The sequence below is a fragment of the Cervus elaphus genome, chromosome 7, assembly GCF_910594005.1.
Source record: "Cervus elaphus chromosome 7, mCerEla1.1, whole genome shotgun sequence".
Classification (NCBI taxonomy): domain Eukaryota; kingdom Metazoa; phylum Chordata; class Mammalia; order Artiodactyla; family Cervidae; genus Cervus; species Cervus elaphus.
This window is the reverse complement of record NC_057821.1, coordinates 41,784,347-41,801,603: the sequence shown is the minus strand read 5'-3', so window position 1 is coordinate 41,801,603 and position 17,257 is coordinate 41,784,347. Positions and strand designations below refer to the sequence as shown.

General features: G+C 42.2%; 1 protein-coding gene across 1 annotated transcript in view; it reads right to left on the bottom strand.

The window, feature by feature from the left end:
* DTNBP1 (dystrobrevin binding protein 1) overlaps positions 1-17,257 on the bottom strand; it is a 97,078-nt gene that overhangs the window by 41,883 nt on the left and 37,938 nt on the right. The window contains exon 7 of the mRNA XM_043908498.1: positions 5,666-5,688. Within this exon, the coding sequence (XP_043764433.1) occupies positions 5,666-5,688 (23 nt within the window). The remainder of the gene's footprint in view (positions 1-5,665; positions 5,689-17,257) is intronic.

Here is a 17,257-nt window from a genome sequence, read left to right as displayed (position 1 = left end):
TATCATTAATCAACTGATACTGTACCTCCTCCTCCCAAAACCAACAGAATCCACTATGGTTCCCTCCCGAATCTGCTCTTCTGCCCGTATTACGTTTCCTGGTAAAAGAAAAATCCACCCACATGTCCTAGCCAAAATTCCAGTCATCCTCGACTTCTCACAAGAGTGATGAAATTCTTGATTCTTGAATCCAGGCCTTTCTCTCCATTCTACCACTGTCTTCATTCAAGTATATGTAGTAGTTTCTCAACTAACCCTTCTTGCTCTAGACCTGCTCTTTTCCAATCTGTCTTCAAGACGATCCCAGAAAACCTGCTCTATAATGCAGACTGCCTCCTGTTACCCTAAATTAAACCTTCTGGTTCTCCCATCCCTACCTCATCTCTCTCAGCTACAACAGTGACCGCTGAGCAGTCTTGCCATGAACAAAAGTGTTTAACGTGCACCCCCAAATGTGTATATTTATATAACATATACATCAATACCTGCCCTAGTTTATTATAGAATATGCACAAAAATTGAATTACAGAAGGATGACATTAAAAAGGAAACAAACAGAGGTTCCAGTTTTCTTCTCCACCACTACTGACATTACTCTGCATACTCATGGGCCTCTTTGGAGACCACTAGTCCAAAGGAAAAAGCCAAAGCTCCTCTGCGTGACATACAAGCTGTGTGGCATGTGTGCCCCGCCCACATCTCAACTTCACCCCTCACTACTGTACCCACACACCAGATGCTTCAGTACAAACTAACTGTAGTCTCCTCATTGAACAAGAAGTTAAATTTTAACTTGTGCTCTTGAAATAAGATAAACGTCCCTGCATCTTTGCAGTTGTTCTTTCCTCTACCCTGGAATGTCCTTATTACCCTTTTCCACCAGGTCAGCGTTCAAGTGCCTCTCTCAAAGATTGATTACTCCCACCAGAGTGTGCTTATTTCTATTTTAATATTTTTGTCATTGTATTCAAATTATATGTGTGCCTTTCTATCCTAGAAGCTTTGCCATGGTGCTTTAGCCCCTTGAGGACAGAGGACAGCGGTATTACCCAACCTGGGTTTCCATTGCCTAAATATTGCCAAATGGCAGTGGAAGAGTTTTGCCTTACATGTTAATCTAACTCTTGAATTGACCCAACACGTTCTACCCAAGTTCTCCATCTATCTATCACATCTAAATTCATGACCTGCTGCAGCTACTGAGCCACCGGTACGGATAATTCATATCTGAGTCATCCAAATAATCGTGACTCCTAATGGTCTCATAATTCCCCAATTCAAATGACATTGTCATTTTATGCCTTCTCTTTCACTCAAATTTAGCCGTGATCATCACTGGGAACTACGCTATCTCAACAATGTCAAACTGAAATTCTTTCTTTGACCACAAGAAGTGTGGTCAACCACACACTCAACCACCCAAGTGTTTTCCATCTTTAAGGGGAACACCAACCCCAGTACCTTGTATCTTTCTTATATTACTGGTCTCTTCAGGCCTCTCCTTTCTGGCCTGAACTCCCTGGCCCATCATTTTAATCATGATCTCATTAGCACCCAAGATTACCATGCTCTGCTGACCCACTGTATATGCTCTTTAATTCCCAGCTTTGTGTTAACCAAGGCATTATTTGTTTTGGTTTATATTTCTACTTCTGGGCCTAGCCTTGCAAGTTCAGACAATCTTTCCTTACACAGATTCTTCTTCCCCTATGACCTGCCATCTTTTCCTTCTCTAAAGTCTCAGAAAAGAGATGTCCCTGGATCCTCTCCAAGGATAACCTATCTGGGTATTTTTTCTCCATCTTCTCTTGATCTTAATCAACTCCTTAACATCTTAAATTTCACCTTCTTGCCTGCCCTTGACCCTGATTCTATCTCAAGTGACCTTTTCATTTCTTTCCTAAATGTCTCGCATGCTTCTGATTTACAATCTGGAGTCTCCCTCTACAGATAGCTCTGTCAGGTCACACTTATCTATTCACTGTCAAATCCAATGGGATTTCCCCATCCTGCTCAACCTTTCTGATTACTTCTAGCACTGATGACCACTTCTCCTTTAAGCCTTCTCCTCTCTGGACCTTCCTGTCACAGAGCTGTCTTGGACTTCCTCCAGTTTTGATGAGCGCTCTGGCCCTGTATCCTTTCTTGGCTCTGCTTCCCAGAACAAAGCCTTAAGTGGGATCACACTCCCTCAGGCTGGTCTCAGCCGCCTCTCCCCACGTTCTCTGGAGACCCGCTCACTGTGGCAGTGATAACCGCTGAATCCGGGCATGCTTTCACACAGTCAGTCAGTCACATTTCTGACTTGGTGGGTAATGCTTTAGTAACGAGGAGATTACAGTAGACGCCCTCTTATATAACACAACTGGGTCCCATGCTGCTCATTTCATTTTTACTAAAGCAGTTAACATAGGAAATCATTAAAAAACACATATACAAGGGCTTCCCTGGTAGGCCAGGGGACATCAGTTCGGTCCCTGGTCTGGGAAAACCCCACAGGCTGCGGGGCAACTGCTGAGCCCAAGCATCCTAGAGCCGAGCTCTGCAACCAGAGAAAGCGCTGTGATGAGAAGCCGGCACAGCCTGCCTGGATGGCAGCCTCGCTACAACTGGAGAGAGCCTGGGCACGGCAGTGACGACCCAGAGCAGCCAAAATAAAGGTTTTTTAAAAAACACATATACAGACACTTTAACTTAAAATCTAACCACACTTTTTTCCTGAGTTCTTTGAGTATAGGTCCACTGATTGAAAAAATCCTTGTATAAGCCATCTATTCAGCACTGGATAAAATTTCCAGCCTATTTTTTTTTTAATTATTATTTTTATTTTATTTTTATTTTTTTTTATTAGTTGGAGGCTAATTACTTCACAACATTTCAGTGGGTTTTGTCATACATTGATATGAATCAGCCATAGAGTTACACGTATTCCCCATCCCGATCCCCCCTCCCACCTCCCTCTCTACCCGATTCCTCTGGGTCTTCCCAGTGCACCAGGCCTGAGCACTTGTCTCATGCATCCCACCTGGGCTGGTGATCTGTTTCACCATAGATAATATACATGTCCAGCCTATTTTTAAAAGCAGAACAGGAATTTAAGATGTGAGAAACAATTTGTGTATAAGCTCTTTCAGAATTTTTATTATTTTCCCCCAAGTCTTTTCTAATTCTGAATTAAACATTTTACAGTAATTTTTTAAAAAGCTATTTACCTATATTAGGTCTTCCAAAGCAGTCAACTTAATTTTCTTAAAAACAGTTCTCCTTAAAACTGCGATTTTATCATTTTATCTGGTATTTAATTAAAGTGCATATTAAATGTTGATATTTAATTAAACTGCATATTAAATCCTGGAGAAGGTGTGGATAAAAGATCCCCACTGTTGGTGGGAGTGTAAATTGGTACAACCACTATGGAAAATAGTATGGAGGTTCCTTAAAAAAATAAAATAAAACTACCATATGATCCAGCAATCCCATTCCTGGGCATCTATCTGGAGAAAACTAATCTAAAAAGATACATGCACCCCAATTTATTTACTCTACATGTAGTTACAATAATGGGGTTCCTTCTCACTGAAAATAAAAAAATTGAGACTTTTAAGATCTTACCCTTTTTATATTGTATAATATTCAAGTGACTACCACTAAAGAGTTTAAAGAAATGCAATATTTGGGAGAGAAAACCTTCCTGTTGCCAATATTTAAAAAAAAACAAAACAAATAATGAACTGTTTAAATAATACTGTAGAGATTTGCTAGATGTTTCTCGAGTGCAAGACTAAGATGCACTCATTACTCTCCATGGAGTACAGAAGGAAGAGTCCTGAACTCGGGGGATCTCACTGATCTGTTACTAATCTTGAAGGTTACTAATTTTGCCCTGAAAAGTTAGTTCTTACCTAACTTAGCAAAAAGCTTCTAAATATATCTACAACTTGAATAAAACAATTGGAGGAAGTAATACTTTTTTGTTTTCCTGAAATGTATAAAGGAAAAACAAAGGCAAAAGCAATGTTCAAAAAATAACAAATTATTATATCTTTGAATGAATTCTCTTCTCCAGTAATGTCTTGGAAGAACAACTATATTTTTTTTATTACAAGCTACACACGCTTTTGAAGTATTAGCAAAACACTCAAGAGGAAATAATTTTTAATGAATATCACTTCTTTAAAAAACTAGATATGATACAATAATCCATTTAGGGTTTGTTGTAATTGAGAGCTTTAATTGGCCTGTGGGGTAGATTGGATGTGCTGTTAAATGTTGTGCATAATTAGGGATATATGTAAAAACAAGATATGTCAGTATAAATTGAATTATTCTATCAGGTAATACATAACACTATCTATCCTCTTGCAAACTACTGGTGTCCTCTTTTTCTGGAATATTGTCATACAAAAAGAAAAAAAAAAGCCTCAGTGCTGAGATGCAAGCAAAGTTGACATTTTGCATAATCTGGGTCTCTGCCTTGTCTTTTAATATTAACTTGATTTTTTTCTTCCCCCAACACAGTATAAGACAACGCTAGTAGACTAAAAGGAGGAGAGGGAAAATAACACTTTATAGGGATTTCAAATCTTCCTTTAAACCAGTGAGGAAAAATAAGGTACATGAGTTGTTCACAAGTTGATTAAGAATAATGATAACTATGATAATACATCAGATCATGACCATTTAACATGGCCCTCAACAAACTGGTGAACTGCAGCCAAACAGAAACCCAGCCAAATCAAATCGGTTTAATAACAGATGTAGCAGGAATAAGCCTTTATACCTTTTATCTCAAGTATTAGTTGTTTTCTCTAAAACATCCAAACAGATCACACAGATAAACAATTCAACTGTAAATAATGTTCTGGAAAATCTTTACCAAAAAGTCAATACTAGTTTACAAATGAAACATAATAAACAATAATTCAGAGTCTTCTCAGTTACTGAAATTCTCTGAGAATAGAAATTTCACTACTCAACCTCTAAAGCGTAATTGAAAAGTGGCAAGCTGGAAGGGCTTTGAGCTTCTGAAAGTCTGTGGTTTTCCCTATTTTTCATGAGTGTTTCCAAGAGACAGCACGACCAAGAATTATTTCTCATGCTCGCTTGCAAAAGTTCCCTAAAATTAAAAAGCAATGCTAAGCACTTTTAGTATCTCAGAATATAGCTCAGCAAAGCTTACGATCTTACAGATAAGCTTGAAAAAGGTAAAGAAACATCCAAAGTTACAAGATGGTGGCTGAGCAGGACCAGCACTGAAAACCTCACAGGCAGTTCAGGCGACTCTGGGTTGCCTGCAGAGCCACCCCTCTTTATCACCATCACCTCTCCGTGTGGCCCAGACTCTCGCTACACAACAGAAACCAGAATCTTCTCCAACTATGATTCTCAACAACCTCTAAGTCAGCATTATGTCATCCTAACATACTATTTATGATGCCATTAGCAAAAACTCTCACTTGGTACGTGTGTTACAGTTGAAAAAGAATACCAAAACCACCATGATTAAATAAATTGACAAAAATAGTATTAAGCAAACTTGCATTTTCTGATGTAAACTGTCTGATTTAAAGAAAAAGGAATGCATTCATTATCATCATCAAGAGAAAACATCTGACATCAATTAACTCTCATCTACTTTAAAGTGAAGAATTAAACACAAAATTACCTTTGAAGGTTTCAAGTTCCTTCCTGTAGAAAAAACAAAGAAAACACACATTTATTAATTTACTCCCAATGGAAACTGCTCTTAGATTATAATAAAATATTAAGTGTTTTAATTGCTGAGAGTGGTATTTCTGGATGCTCACATAGAATCCATTACTCTTTGAAATTACCGATACAGTTAGCCTAAAGCTACTATTCTCAGTTTTTCTGCTATTACTCTACTAATGGTTTAAAAAGTTCTACCAAAATTTAAACTATTAAAACACTTAAACAAAAAAACATAAATCATTTTAATGCCAGCCATGAACCATCTAATATATTTAAGAACTAGTTTATAAAAGCAACTTACTTTTCCCTTCATGGATAAACAATAATAGATTTTTTAAAAATCTTTAATTAAAAATCATTCAAAAGAGGAGCAATTATTTCCATTTCTAAATGAAAGGGGAAATCATATATCAAAGGGTTGAAGTCCACAGACCATCCTGTCACAAAAGGGCCAAGCCTCTGGGAAACCCTCTGGTGTATAATTTTGTGTCAGTCAGGAATGCTGAAACACAAAATCTCCTGGGGAAACGTACAGCCAGGGAAGACAGACGAACAGTTGTAAAACATTTTTGACAAAGAAGTCAAAAGCAAGTTTTTTTCAGGTTTTCCTCAATAATTTTATGATTATATTTTCCTCACTACCAGTACTAATTAAAAGTAATTTTGAGGAGGGAAATTTATTTGTAAAGCCTTATCCCACTTAAAATATGAGATGTGTGTCTTTTATTTGCATGAGGGGTTTAACTAAAAATCTAGAGCTATTCTGGATTCTCAAATCAGAATTCCTCATTGCTAATTACAATACCGCTCATGTTCCAAAACAGCTGACCACCATGAACAGCTGGCCGGGAGGACTGGCAAGCTGCCCATTGAAAAGCCAGCGTTCTTGAAACAGCCAAGTGGAGGTTCTTAAATCACATGGTCATATCACTCCTTTTCTTTTTTTCTAAAAATACTAACTCATGATAACATTACTCCAGCGCCAGAGTTCATTAACTAAGGAATAAGAAAGTTACTTTCAATCCTATCTTAAAAAAGGGTGCAATCATTTCCCTTTGGCCAATAGCCCAGCTTCATTCTTAAAAGATTAGGTAGAAAGTTAACCTTCCTGAAACCTATTTTACATTCCAGTAATGGGATGAACATGCCTGGAGAAGAAGTGGCAACCCACTCCAGTATTCTTGCCTGGGAAACCCCATGGACAGAGGAGTTTGGCGGGCTATGGTTCATGGAGTTGCAAAAGAGTCAAACGTGACTTAGCGACTGAATAACAACAAATGGGATGAAAGCTGAAAAGGCCTAAGAGAAAGGCAGCACGTGCCGAAGACAGCATCCTGAGGGGGCACCTTGCACGTATTCCTCCAGATGCCCTCATGTGAGCGATCCCCCACGGCCACCGAGGGTGGACAGGATGACAGAACACTTGGCTCAGTATTCCTTTTTTTCTTTTTTTTAATATTTGTTCACCTGTGCCCGTCTTAGTTGCAGCATGGGAACTCTTAGACGCAGCCTGTGGAATCTAGTTTCCTGACCGGGGATCAAACCTGGGCTCCCTGCATTAGGAATGCCGAGTCTTAGCCCCTGGACCACCAGGGAAGTCCCTCAGTTTCAGTATTCTAATCAATAATTCTCTTTTCTCTGATTACAGTCTTCAGAGAGCCTGTTTCCCTTCTTGTGGAACACGAAGCAGTGAAATTTCAAAAAGGCACGTCCTGTTTTAAAAAAAGGTGAAACTGGGAGGAATGATTTCACAGACACTGCTCTTCCCTTACTGCTACCCCAAATAACAACCATGGAGCCAAGAATCCAGGGTCTGTGTTAGTAATGAGTCAGGGAAGAGAAAGTCGCTTAGGCGTGTCCGACTCTTTGTGACCCCACGGACTATACAGTCCACAGAATTCTCCAGGCCAGAATACTGGAGTGGGTAGCCTTTCCCTTTGCCAGGGGATCTTCGCAACCCAGGGATCAAACCCAGGTCTCCCGCATCACAGGCGTATTCTTTACCAGCTGAGCCACAAGGGAAGTAATGAGTCATTGCCCGATTAAGAGCTTTCATTGGAGTTTCTGTGCCCACCTTCCAACCTGCTGGCTGCCTCATCAAAACAATGGGAAGTTGCTACGAGAAAAGAGTAAAGGTGAGCAGGGTGCCTCTTTCTAGGCCCGTATTTACAGAATATCCTGACCCGTGGCAATTCAACAAACTTCCAAGAGACTTTCTTTCAGAAAGTCAATCAGTCCTGTACCCAGTTCCTTAATCAAGAAGACGGTGGAGGCTGGGGTGGTACAGATGACTGTGGTTTAAGGTAAAGATCACTATGACAGAAGATAGCACTGAAAGCCTTGAAGTGTCCTAATTTTTAGGGCAGACTCCACACTGCCAGAGGCAACAGCATCCCGGAATACAGAAGGTATAAGAGAAGGGAGGGAACAGCGGCCAGGGTCAGGGTCAAAGTGAAGGCGTGGACGCTGAATGGTGCAGGTTATCTTCAGGAAAGAGCAAGCCCGTCAGGACAGCAGGCTGAATGAAGAGAAAGTAGTGGGAGATGAGATGAGGTTGAAGAGGCAAAGGCTTCTGAGTGCCAGGCTAAAAGGATCTGCTTTTATTTTTAGCAGGAGAATATCACGAGCAAAGCCATGCTTCAGGAAGAATGTTCTAGTTGTGACGGACAGATGTACTGACAGTGGGGAGAACGAAGCAGGGAGCACTTAAGAAGCTATTAGGGGAGTCTGAAGAAGATCTAATTAGCGCCTGGAAAGAGTAAGCACAGTGGCAACAGCAACAAAGCATGCCCAGTCGCTCAGCCACATTCAGCTCTTTTCCGACCCCATCGAATGTAGCCCACCAGGCTCCTCTGTCTATGGGATTCTCCACGCAAGAATACTGGAGTGGGTTGCCATTTCCTCCTCCAGGGGCAATGAAGGGAGGGGGTCCAATCTGAAAGCTGGGGAGAAGAGTCAACAGACCATGGCAATTGACCCATGGGGAAAAGTATATAACCATGAGGCCTCTTGTCTGCATCACTGGAAGGAAAGCGAATTCATCAGCAGAAAACAGGAAGAGGCACAGATTTTGGAGGGCAGTGCATGAGTTCCACTTGGAATGTAATGAAATAATCTGGGAGGTTGGAAACCTAAGGCTGGCGATGCTGAGCCATGACTCCCAACCCTTGTAACCCACTCAAGGACTTAGCTCCTCCACTTCCCGATGTCCTGAACCCACTCCAGCTTGGCTTCCAGACCCCAGCTCTGCACAGCGAGACCACCTACAACCACCCCGCTGCCGAGGGTGATGTTCGCTCTCACTTTTCATCCGAATCCCTCAGCAGCAATGGACTCCGCTGGCGATTCCTTGAGAGCGTTTTCTCGAGTTTTCCTCCTCCTCTCCCAGTTCCTTTTGCTACTTCTCCACCCCTTCCAGACCACAAGACGCTGGACCTCTGCCATCTTGGTCCCAGCCCCTTTCTTATCTTACTTGCTCTCACAAGGCAATTCATCCAGCTCTGTGGCCTTAAATACCATCCACAGGCTCTTGATTTACACTTTCTGTCTTGATCTCTTCTTGGAGCTCTAGACTCATACACAACTGCCTGAGACTACTGCTTGGAAGTGAAGCAGGCGTCCCAGCAACACTTGCAAAAGAGCCTGTTCTTCCTACAGTCTCCCTCACCTCCACTCAGGCCACCACCATGCTCCTCAAGCTTTGGTTGATCCATCTCCCTTCTTCGCCACACCCAATCCATCAATAAAACCTGTTAACTCTATCTCAAAACATGTCCCGAATCCATCCATTTCTGTCCATCACCACTACTGTCATGATATGATAAATATCACACCTTGGATAAATACTCATTTTCTTATACTGAATGTAACCTCTGAGTTTGATCATTCATTCAACAAAAAAAATGTATTGAGCCTTAGACACTAGCAATAATGTTAGAAATAGCACTAGGAATAATGCTAGGGTTGAGTTATGTATGCTCCACAACCTCAAGGAAATTCAGTGAGGGATACAGAAGTAAAGCAACAGTCAGAAATTGATGTCATAGATTAGCACTCTGCTAATGCCAGCCACACTGAGGATTCTCCAGGAATACAGAAGAGGGGGTGACTCACATACCGTGAACCAACAGGAAAGGCTTCCTGGAGAAGCCAGGACTGAACTGAGTCTCGAGGGAAAGTGTAAGTGAGGAGGACATGTAATATTGATTGAGAACGCCACATACACTTTCCTCTTGACCATTAATGTTGCCGTCTCAGCTCACCAGGTGAACAGGCACAGGTGAGCAGGAGTTTTAAGTCTGTCACTCTCCAAACTCTACCAGAAACAGTTAATGGTAATAATCAAGGTAAAACAGTATCCAAGTTCGTCTCTTCCAGGAAGACATCCATCACACCCACATGGCCATCTCCTCTTATCTCACCTCCTTCAGGACTCACGTTCATCAGTGCTATAACACCTGGTACACTGCCTTGTAATGCCATGATTTCCATACAGGTGTCATCCCCATGGGGCTTCCCAGGTGGCACTAGTGGTAAAGAACCCACTTGCCAATTCAGGAGACGTAAGAGATGCGGGTTCCATCCCTGGGTCAGGAAGATCCCCTGGAGGAGGGCATGGCGACCACTCCAGTATTCTTGCCTGGAGAGTCCCATGGACAGAGGAGCCTGGCAGGTTATAAACCATAGGGTCGCACAGAGTCAGACACAACTGAAGTGACTTAGCACACACGTCATCTCTACAACCACACTGCCAAGATCCTGAGGTGCAAAGATGATGTGTCATCTGCCCTGATCACACGTGTACACAGAGCCACACACGACGCACACTCAGCAAGTCGGGTTACCAAGAACTCTGGCTGCAGAAGGACTAAACATACCTGCTTCTTAAAAGAAGCGCTTGTTCTAACTAGGAAGGATTTAGTCTTTATTAAAAAAAAAAAAAAACTTGGCCACGTAGTATCTCATCTGATATGATAACAACTTGTTTTGACTCTTGCAATTTCAAAACTCTGAGTCTCTTCATTTCCAAAGTTTAATAATATTTTCAGATCAATTAAGTAGGAAGAATTGAAATGCCTCCCTTTAGGTTTTTACTATATTTTAAATTTTACTCAGTTCAGCAAATGCTATCACAAAATTTAGCATAACAAACCCTGAAACTAAAACACTCAACAAATAACACTAGACTCAAAAGCTAATAATATTTCCAAAGGGTGAAGCTGCTATTTCATCATTTTCTCCACAGGGGTTGAGTTATGAGGGAAGAATAAAAACAAAAAAAAAAGCATCACATTAACAAATAAATCCATGGAATGTTGCAAGAAGTATATTAAATCTGTGCATGTATAGAAGTCAACTAAATCAGACCCACAGAAACAAACTTAAAAGATTGGAGCCCTGGATAAATGTCTCCATAAACACAATCATCTCAGAGATGAAAGGATACTTTCTTTAAACACTAAACTGCTTCCTCAGGACAAACCCATGATAAAAATCTAACACAATGATTCTAGATGGCAAAATACCACATTAAAAATGTAAGGCAGATCAACTCTAACATTTTTTTTTTTCACATTTGAAAATATTTAGGGGCAATTTTTTTGTATTGACCAGCAATACTTTTTGTATTGAACACAGTAGAAGGGTGTCCCTTTGTTATGACTGATGGATAGGAAAGATCTTACAAGATCTCTCTCATGAAAGACCAGCTACTATTCACTCTTACCTAATCTTCTGTAATCTTTTAAGCATTCTGCAGTCCTGAAGATGTGTACCCTTGCTGGCTTGGTGAGTTTGTGGCTGAGAGGGTAGACGTTGGATAAAGTTCTTGGGCTTCCCTTGTGGCTCAGATGGTAAAGAATCTGCCCATAATGCAGGAGACCTGGGTTCAATCCCTGGGTTGGGAAGATCCCCTGGAGAACGGAAAGGCTACCTACTCCAGTATTCTGGCCTGGAGAATTCCATGGACTGTATAGTCCATGGGGTCGCAAAGAGTCGGACACGACTGAGAGACTTTCACCCTCAGGGAGGAGAAGAACTGGCCCACCTGCTTGAGGTAATTTTCTCAAAACTCTTAGACCCTGTTGTCATTTGCTCCTTACACAGATCCTGCGGAGGGGCTATGTTACAGAATAAGACATCTTTATTACTCACAATGAGAGGAAGCAATAACTAATAACAAAACCCAAGAGAATAACAGAACTATAGCATCTACAATGGCAGTAGAGAAGAAAACTTAGGATGCAAGTGTTAGAGACAGCTTCAAGAGGCCAGGTAAATAAGGACTGATTTGTCAATGGGTTTAAGTTACCTAAAGAGTTAATAATAAAAATACAGGTTAAATATTTAAAGTGCATCATGGATTTAGTCTCCGTTGATGTCTTAATATGACACAACCTGTAGACCATCTTTCTCTGGCAAACTCAGTTGAACTTTGGTGTGTCATGCATCTTGTCCATTCATAAGCAGCCTGTTGGAATGATCTACCTTGTTGACTACTAGCTATTTTTGTATTTCTACAAACATTCTCGCTGGGATACAGCGACCTCTTTGATGCTCGCTTCTATGATTAGTTAAGCAGGTCTGGAACGGGGCTCAGGCAAGGTCTAACTGTTGAGGGAAGCCTTCCCGGGGACGTCCCCAGGAATTCTCAGTCTCTGGCTGATGGGCACTGCTAACCAATCCTACTGGGTGCTAGTCCCCTCCTCCTCCTCCCTGCGTCGTTTGCTCACGGGAATGACCGGTCCCCTGCTGACCTTTCTGGGGAGCCCTCTGCAGACTCTCGGTATTCCTGCTCTCTGGTTCTGTGCCCTGTAAACTCCAGCTATCTTGGGTTTCCGGACGCTCAGCTCCACTCTTCAACTCAGAGAGTCTGCCAGACTCTACCTGGATTTCCTTCCTGCATGCAGCCTGGAAACTCTCCAGGCAGAATGCGGGGCCGCCACAGGGCTTGTCGCCTACTGATCAAGGATCACGTCTCCTCTCTGCCCAATGTACAGTGTCCTAACGAGTGTTATTTCATTCATTGTGTCTGGTTTCTGGCTGGGTCGGGGGGAGAGTCAGTCTGGTTCCATGTTCCTCCACCTGGGGAGGACCCTTCACATAAAAGCTCTGCCTGAGGGGACACTCTGCTCATCTATTTCCCATTCAGCATCCAAACCACCTCCACACAGAACCTCAGGGGCTAGTTACTGCCTTCCTGCCTGTCTCCACCAGACCTCCTCTTCTGGTTCCAGAGTCACCTTCACCTTGGAGAATGCCACTGGCTTCTCCTGTCGTGTTCTCAGCAAAGCCAGACCTGTGGCAAGTCTGCCCAGCACAATCCCCTCAACTCTCTGAAATGGAAGAACAGGCATACCTGTGACCATGACCTGTCCAGTGGACAATCATTTCTTGAAGCTCAGGAGTTTGGTGGGTTATTCTCTAGAATGTAAGCTGGTCAAATACTACTAAAGACATGCCATAACATCTCAAATCTGTCATTCTTTGCCTTAAAGATTTTTCTAAACAAATTTAGTCTGCATAATTTCAGATGTGCAGATGACACCACTCTTATGGCAGAAAAGTGAAGAGGAACTAAAGAGCCTCTTTTCTAAACTTAGTCTGCATAACCTCATATATGCAGATGACACCACCCTTATGGCAGAAAAGTGAAGAGGAACTAAAGAGCCTCTTGACGAAAGTGAAAGAGGAAAGTGAAAAGGCTGGCTTAAAACCCAACATTCAAAAAACTAAGATCATGGCATCCAGTGCATCTATTTGCCATTCATGGTAAATAGTTTTGCTGTTGTTGTTGCAAATAGATGGGGAAACAATGGAAACAGTGACAGGCTGTATTTTCTTGGGCTCCAAAATCTCTGCAGATGGTGACTGCAGCCATGAAATTAAAAGATGCCTGTTCCTTGGAAGACGAGCTATGACAAACCTATACAGTGTATTAAAAAGCAGAGACCTTTCCCGACAAAGGCCCAGCTAGTCAAAGCTATGGTTTTCCCAGTAGTCAGGTATGCGTGTGAGAGCTGGATCACAAAGAAGGCTGAGCGCTGAAGAACTGATGCCTTTGAACTGTGGTGTTGAGAGTTCCTTGGACTGAGGACATCAAACCAGTCAATCCTAAAGGAAATAAACCCTGACTATTCATTGAAAGGACTGATGCTGAAGCTTCCATTCTTTGGCCACCTGATGCAAAAAGCCAACTCATTGGAAAAAACCCTGATGCTGGAGAAGATTGAAGGCAAGAGGAGAAGGGAACGACAGAGGATGAGAAGGTTGGAGGGCATCACCGACTCAATGGACATGAGTTTGAGCGAGCTCTGGGTGATAGTGAAGGACAGGAAAGCCTGGCGTGCTGCAGTCCATGGGGTTGCAGAGAGTCAGACAGGACTGAGGAACTGAACAACAACAGCAAAACTTAGTCTACAGTCCACATCAACAACAGCACAAAAACAAAGAAGCGCACAGTTCCTTAACATTAGCTGTAACACAGAAAGCAAAAGGGACGATGACTTCTTCAGAATCTGCCTGGGCACTAAATCTTATCAACTGAAGCCGTGCCGCGCCCCCCCCCCACCCCCCCGCCCCGCTCACAAGAGACAGTTTATAAGGGATGACAATTAAGTTTCAAAGCCTAAATGAATTAGTGAAAAATGCTTCTAGAGTTCAGTATGCCCCAAAGCAGATTTCAAGTCCAATGGAAGACTGTGTTAAAATTATGAGTCATTTATAATTAGGCTAACTTACTAAAATCACACTGTTCTTTAAGATGCAGCTATTTTCAGAGAAATTCTGATGGTATGCTACAAACTGAAGGGGAAAACAAAGGATCTAGAACTCTGGAACTAAAAAATATTTTAATTAGATCACTAGTTTATGTATGATTTTAATGTAATTATTATGAAAGAATCTCAATAATCATTCTAAGGAATATTATGGTGGTAATGAAAAGATGACAAACTCAGGGAGGTCTAAATTCTATATCTCCTTTTAGCTCCACTTCTCCACTCTCCTAAACGTGCCTGCTCCCCCTCTGCAGGGGAGGGCGTCACACGCCAGCCCCGCGTGCTTGCCTCCTTACTCAGGTCTCAGTTCTCACGTGTCCTCCAGGAAGGGCCCTCCCTCCCCACCACTCACATTACCCTGGGTTATTTTCTTCAATACAACTGTCTGAAATTACCCTTTTTAAAAACCATGTACACACTGACCATCCATTTCTCCCCACATCTGTGGCTACAAATGCAAATGTTACTCGCTCAGTCGTGTCGGACTCTTTGCGACTCCCTAGACTGTAACTCACCAGGCTCCTCTGTCCACAGAATTCTCCAGGCAAGAATACTGGAGTGGGTAGCCAGTCCCTTCTTCGGGAGATCGAACCCAGGTCTCCTGCATTACAGGCAGATTCTTTACCATCTGAGCCACCTGGGAAGTCAAATGCAAGCTGACTTCCATATCTCAAGTCCATTTCTCTCACTGCTAGCTTAGACAAACCCATGGAAATGGTCTTATGTTCTTTATTTTGGCTCATATAGTCAATATTAATGCTTCTTACTTGATGAAAAATATACTTCCTATTGGTTATGAAAACCGACACAAGGCATCCAGCAGTTACACTTGTAACGGCTAGCTTGTCTTCTGAACCTCTGACAACCCAACTACTGGTACAGTACTTGTCTCTGCCTACAGCCATGGTCTGTCCACTCTCTGATGTTTTCTACTGATCAAGGGGGTGTCTATTCCTGCCCATAAGAGCAATCAGCCATTCTAATACCACTTTATATGCAGAAGAGTTATTACAAAAGCTGTTTATGGGTATTTTCCCCCCACAACTCTACAGTCGCTTATATGTCACTTTCATCAGGCAACCAGCTAAAGCAGAATGTCCTCCTTCCGTGCAGAAACATCGGGGCAATGCATGCTTGTGCTCAGTCGTATCCAACTCTTTTGCAACCCCACGGACTGTAGCCCACCGGGCTCCTCTGTCCGTGGGACTCTCCAGGCAAGAACACTGGAGTGGTAGCCATTTCCTTCTCCAGGGGACCTTCCCAGCCCAGGATTGAACCCACATTTCCTGCTGTGTCTCCTGCACTGTGGGCAGATTCTCTACCACTGAGCCACCAGGGAAGTCCACTTGGGGTAACCACCTGTACAAATGTTTTTCAGGGGTGGATGCACCCCCAGGAGTCTTCTAAAGCTCTTTCCTTCTGCTCACACTGAGAATCTGCCACATAACTGTTGGAGTGGGTCACATTCCTCCTTTCACAGGAGGCAGGAATTCCTCCTCTGTGCCGGGAATGCTCATCAAATACATGATGAAATATCATATACCTACTCCCAACTACAGATGCACTAACACCTGGGATGGATTCTGTTTCCTTCAACGCAACAGTCAGAAACGGACCTGGCCTTAACCTTGGCCCCTAGGCTGTTACATGACTTCATGTACTAATAACTCAGTCTCTGTCCCAACTCCCACAATTGCTGCCCGCCCAGTCCCAGTCCCTGATGGGAGTGGGATGAGACAGGGCACTACAGACATGATTAGCGCTGGAGGTGAAGGAGATACTACCTTTCAGTCCCCTGCTCTCTCCATCCTCATCGAGTTGTCTGACCCAGATTTTCTGGAAAGCTATGTAGTGGGCAAACACTGTAATGCCCTCACATCATATGGCCAACCCTTATATTACATGTTATCTCTTCCAGAGCCAGAAAAGAAAAATCACTAGTTTAGTTTATAGGGCTGCTTGTTAAAGAGGAAGGAGGTTTATTTCTAAGAGACTCTTCCCTTGTGGACCACATATGTTTAATTTGGGGTTTTGGAAAATTTTTTCAATGGTATACTATAGGATACCAACTCACAGAATTTTAATATATATTACACACAAACTGGTTCTGTAAGCAAGTAAGTTATGAAGTGGTGAGTCAAACAAATTTCTCAGAACCTTTAATACATTGACACATACTACGTGTAATACATTACTATGTGTACATGTACTACAAAGTTCCACGAGGCAAATACAGGGTAAAGTGTTTCTGGAACTTATTTGATCATGGACTGTTTTATCAGTGGCTATCTTTTCAGTCCTCTGTTCCTGTAAGATACATCAGGAAGTGCTGCAGCTAATAAAAAATTCTAAATCCAATTTTTATGTTTATCAAAATAGTACATGTATATTTCTTAAGTCAAAGAGTACCCACGGGGATTTATGATGAAGCTGGTTAGTGCCTCACTCAGTGCTCCCCATCTTCCTGTCCTTTTTTTTTTTTAAACCACATCAGGCAGCATGCAAGGTCTTAGTTCCTAGACCAGGGATCAAACTCATACCCCCTGCACTAGAAGAGCAGACTCTTAACCACTGGACCATAAGGGAAGTCCCTGTCCTGCTTCTTTGAAAGCAGCTACAGTCAGTCCTTCCAGTATTTATCTTCATTTTTTCTAAATAACATATCAACACTGACATTTATTCATTTTTTTCCCATTTTAAATATTGCTTCCTGATTTCCTGCTGTCAAAGCTGAGGATTAGCTTCCTTAAACCCCTCCCATCCCTCCA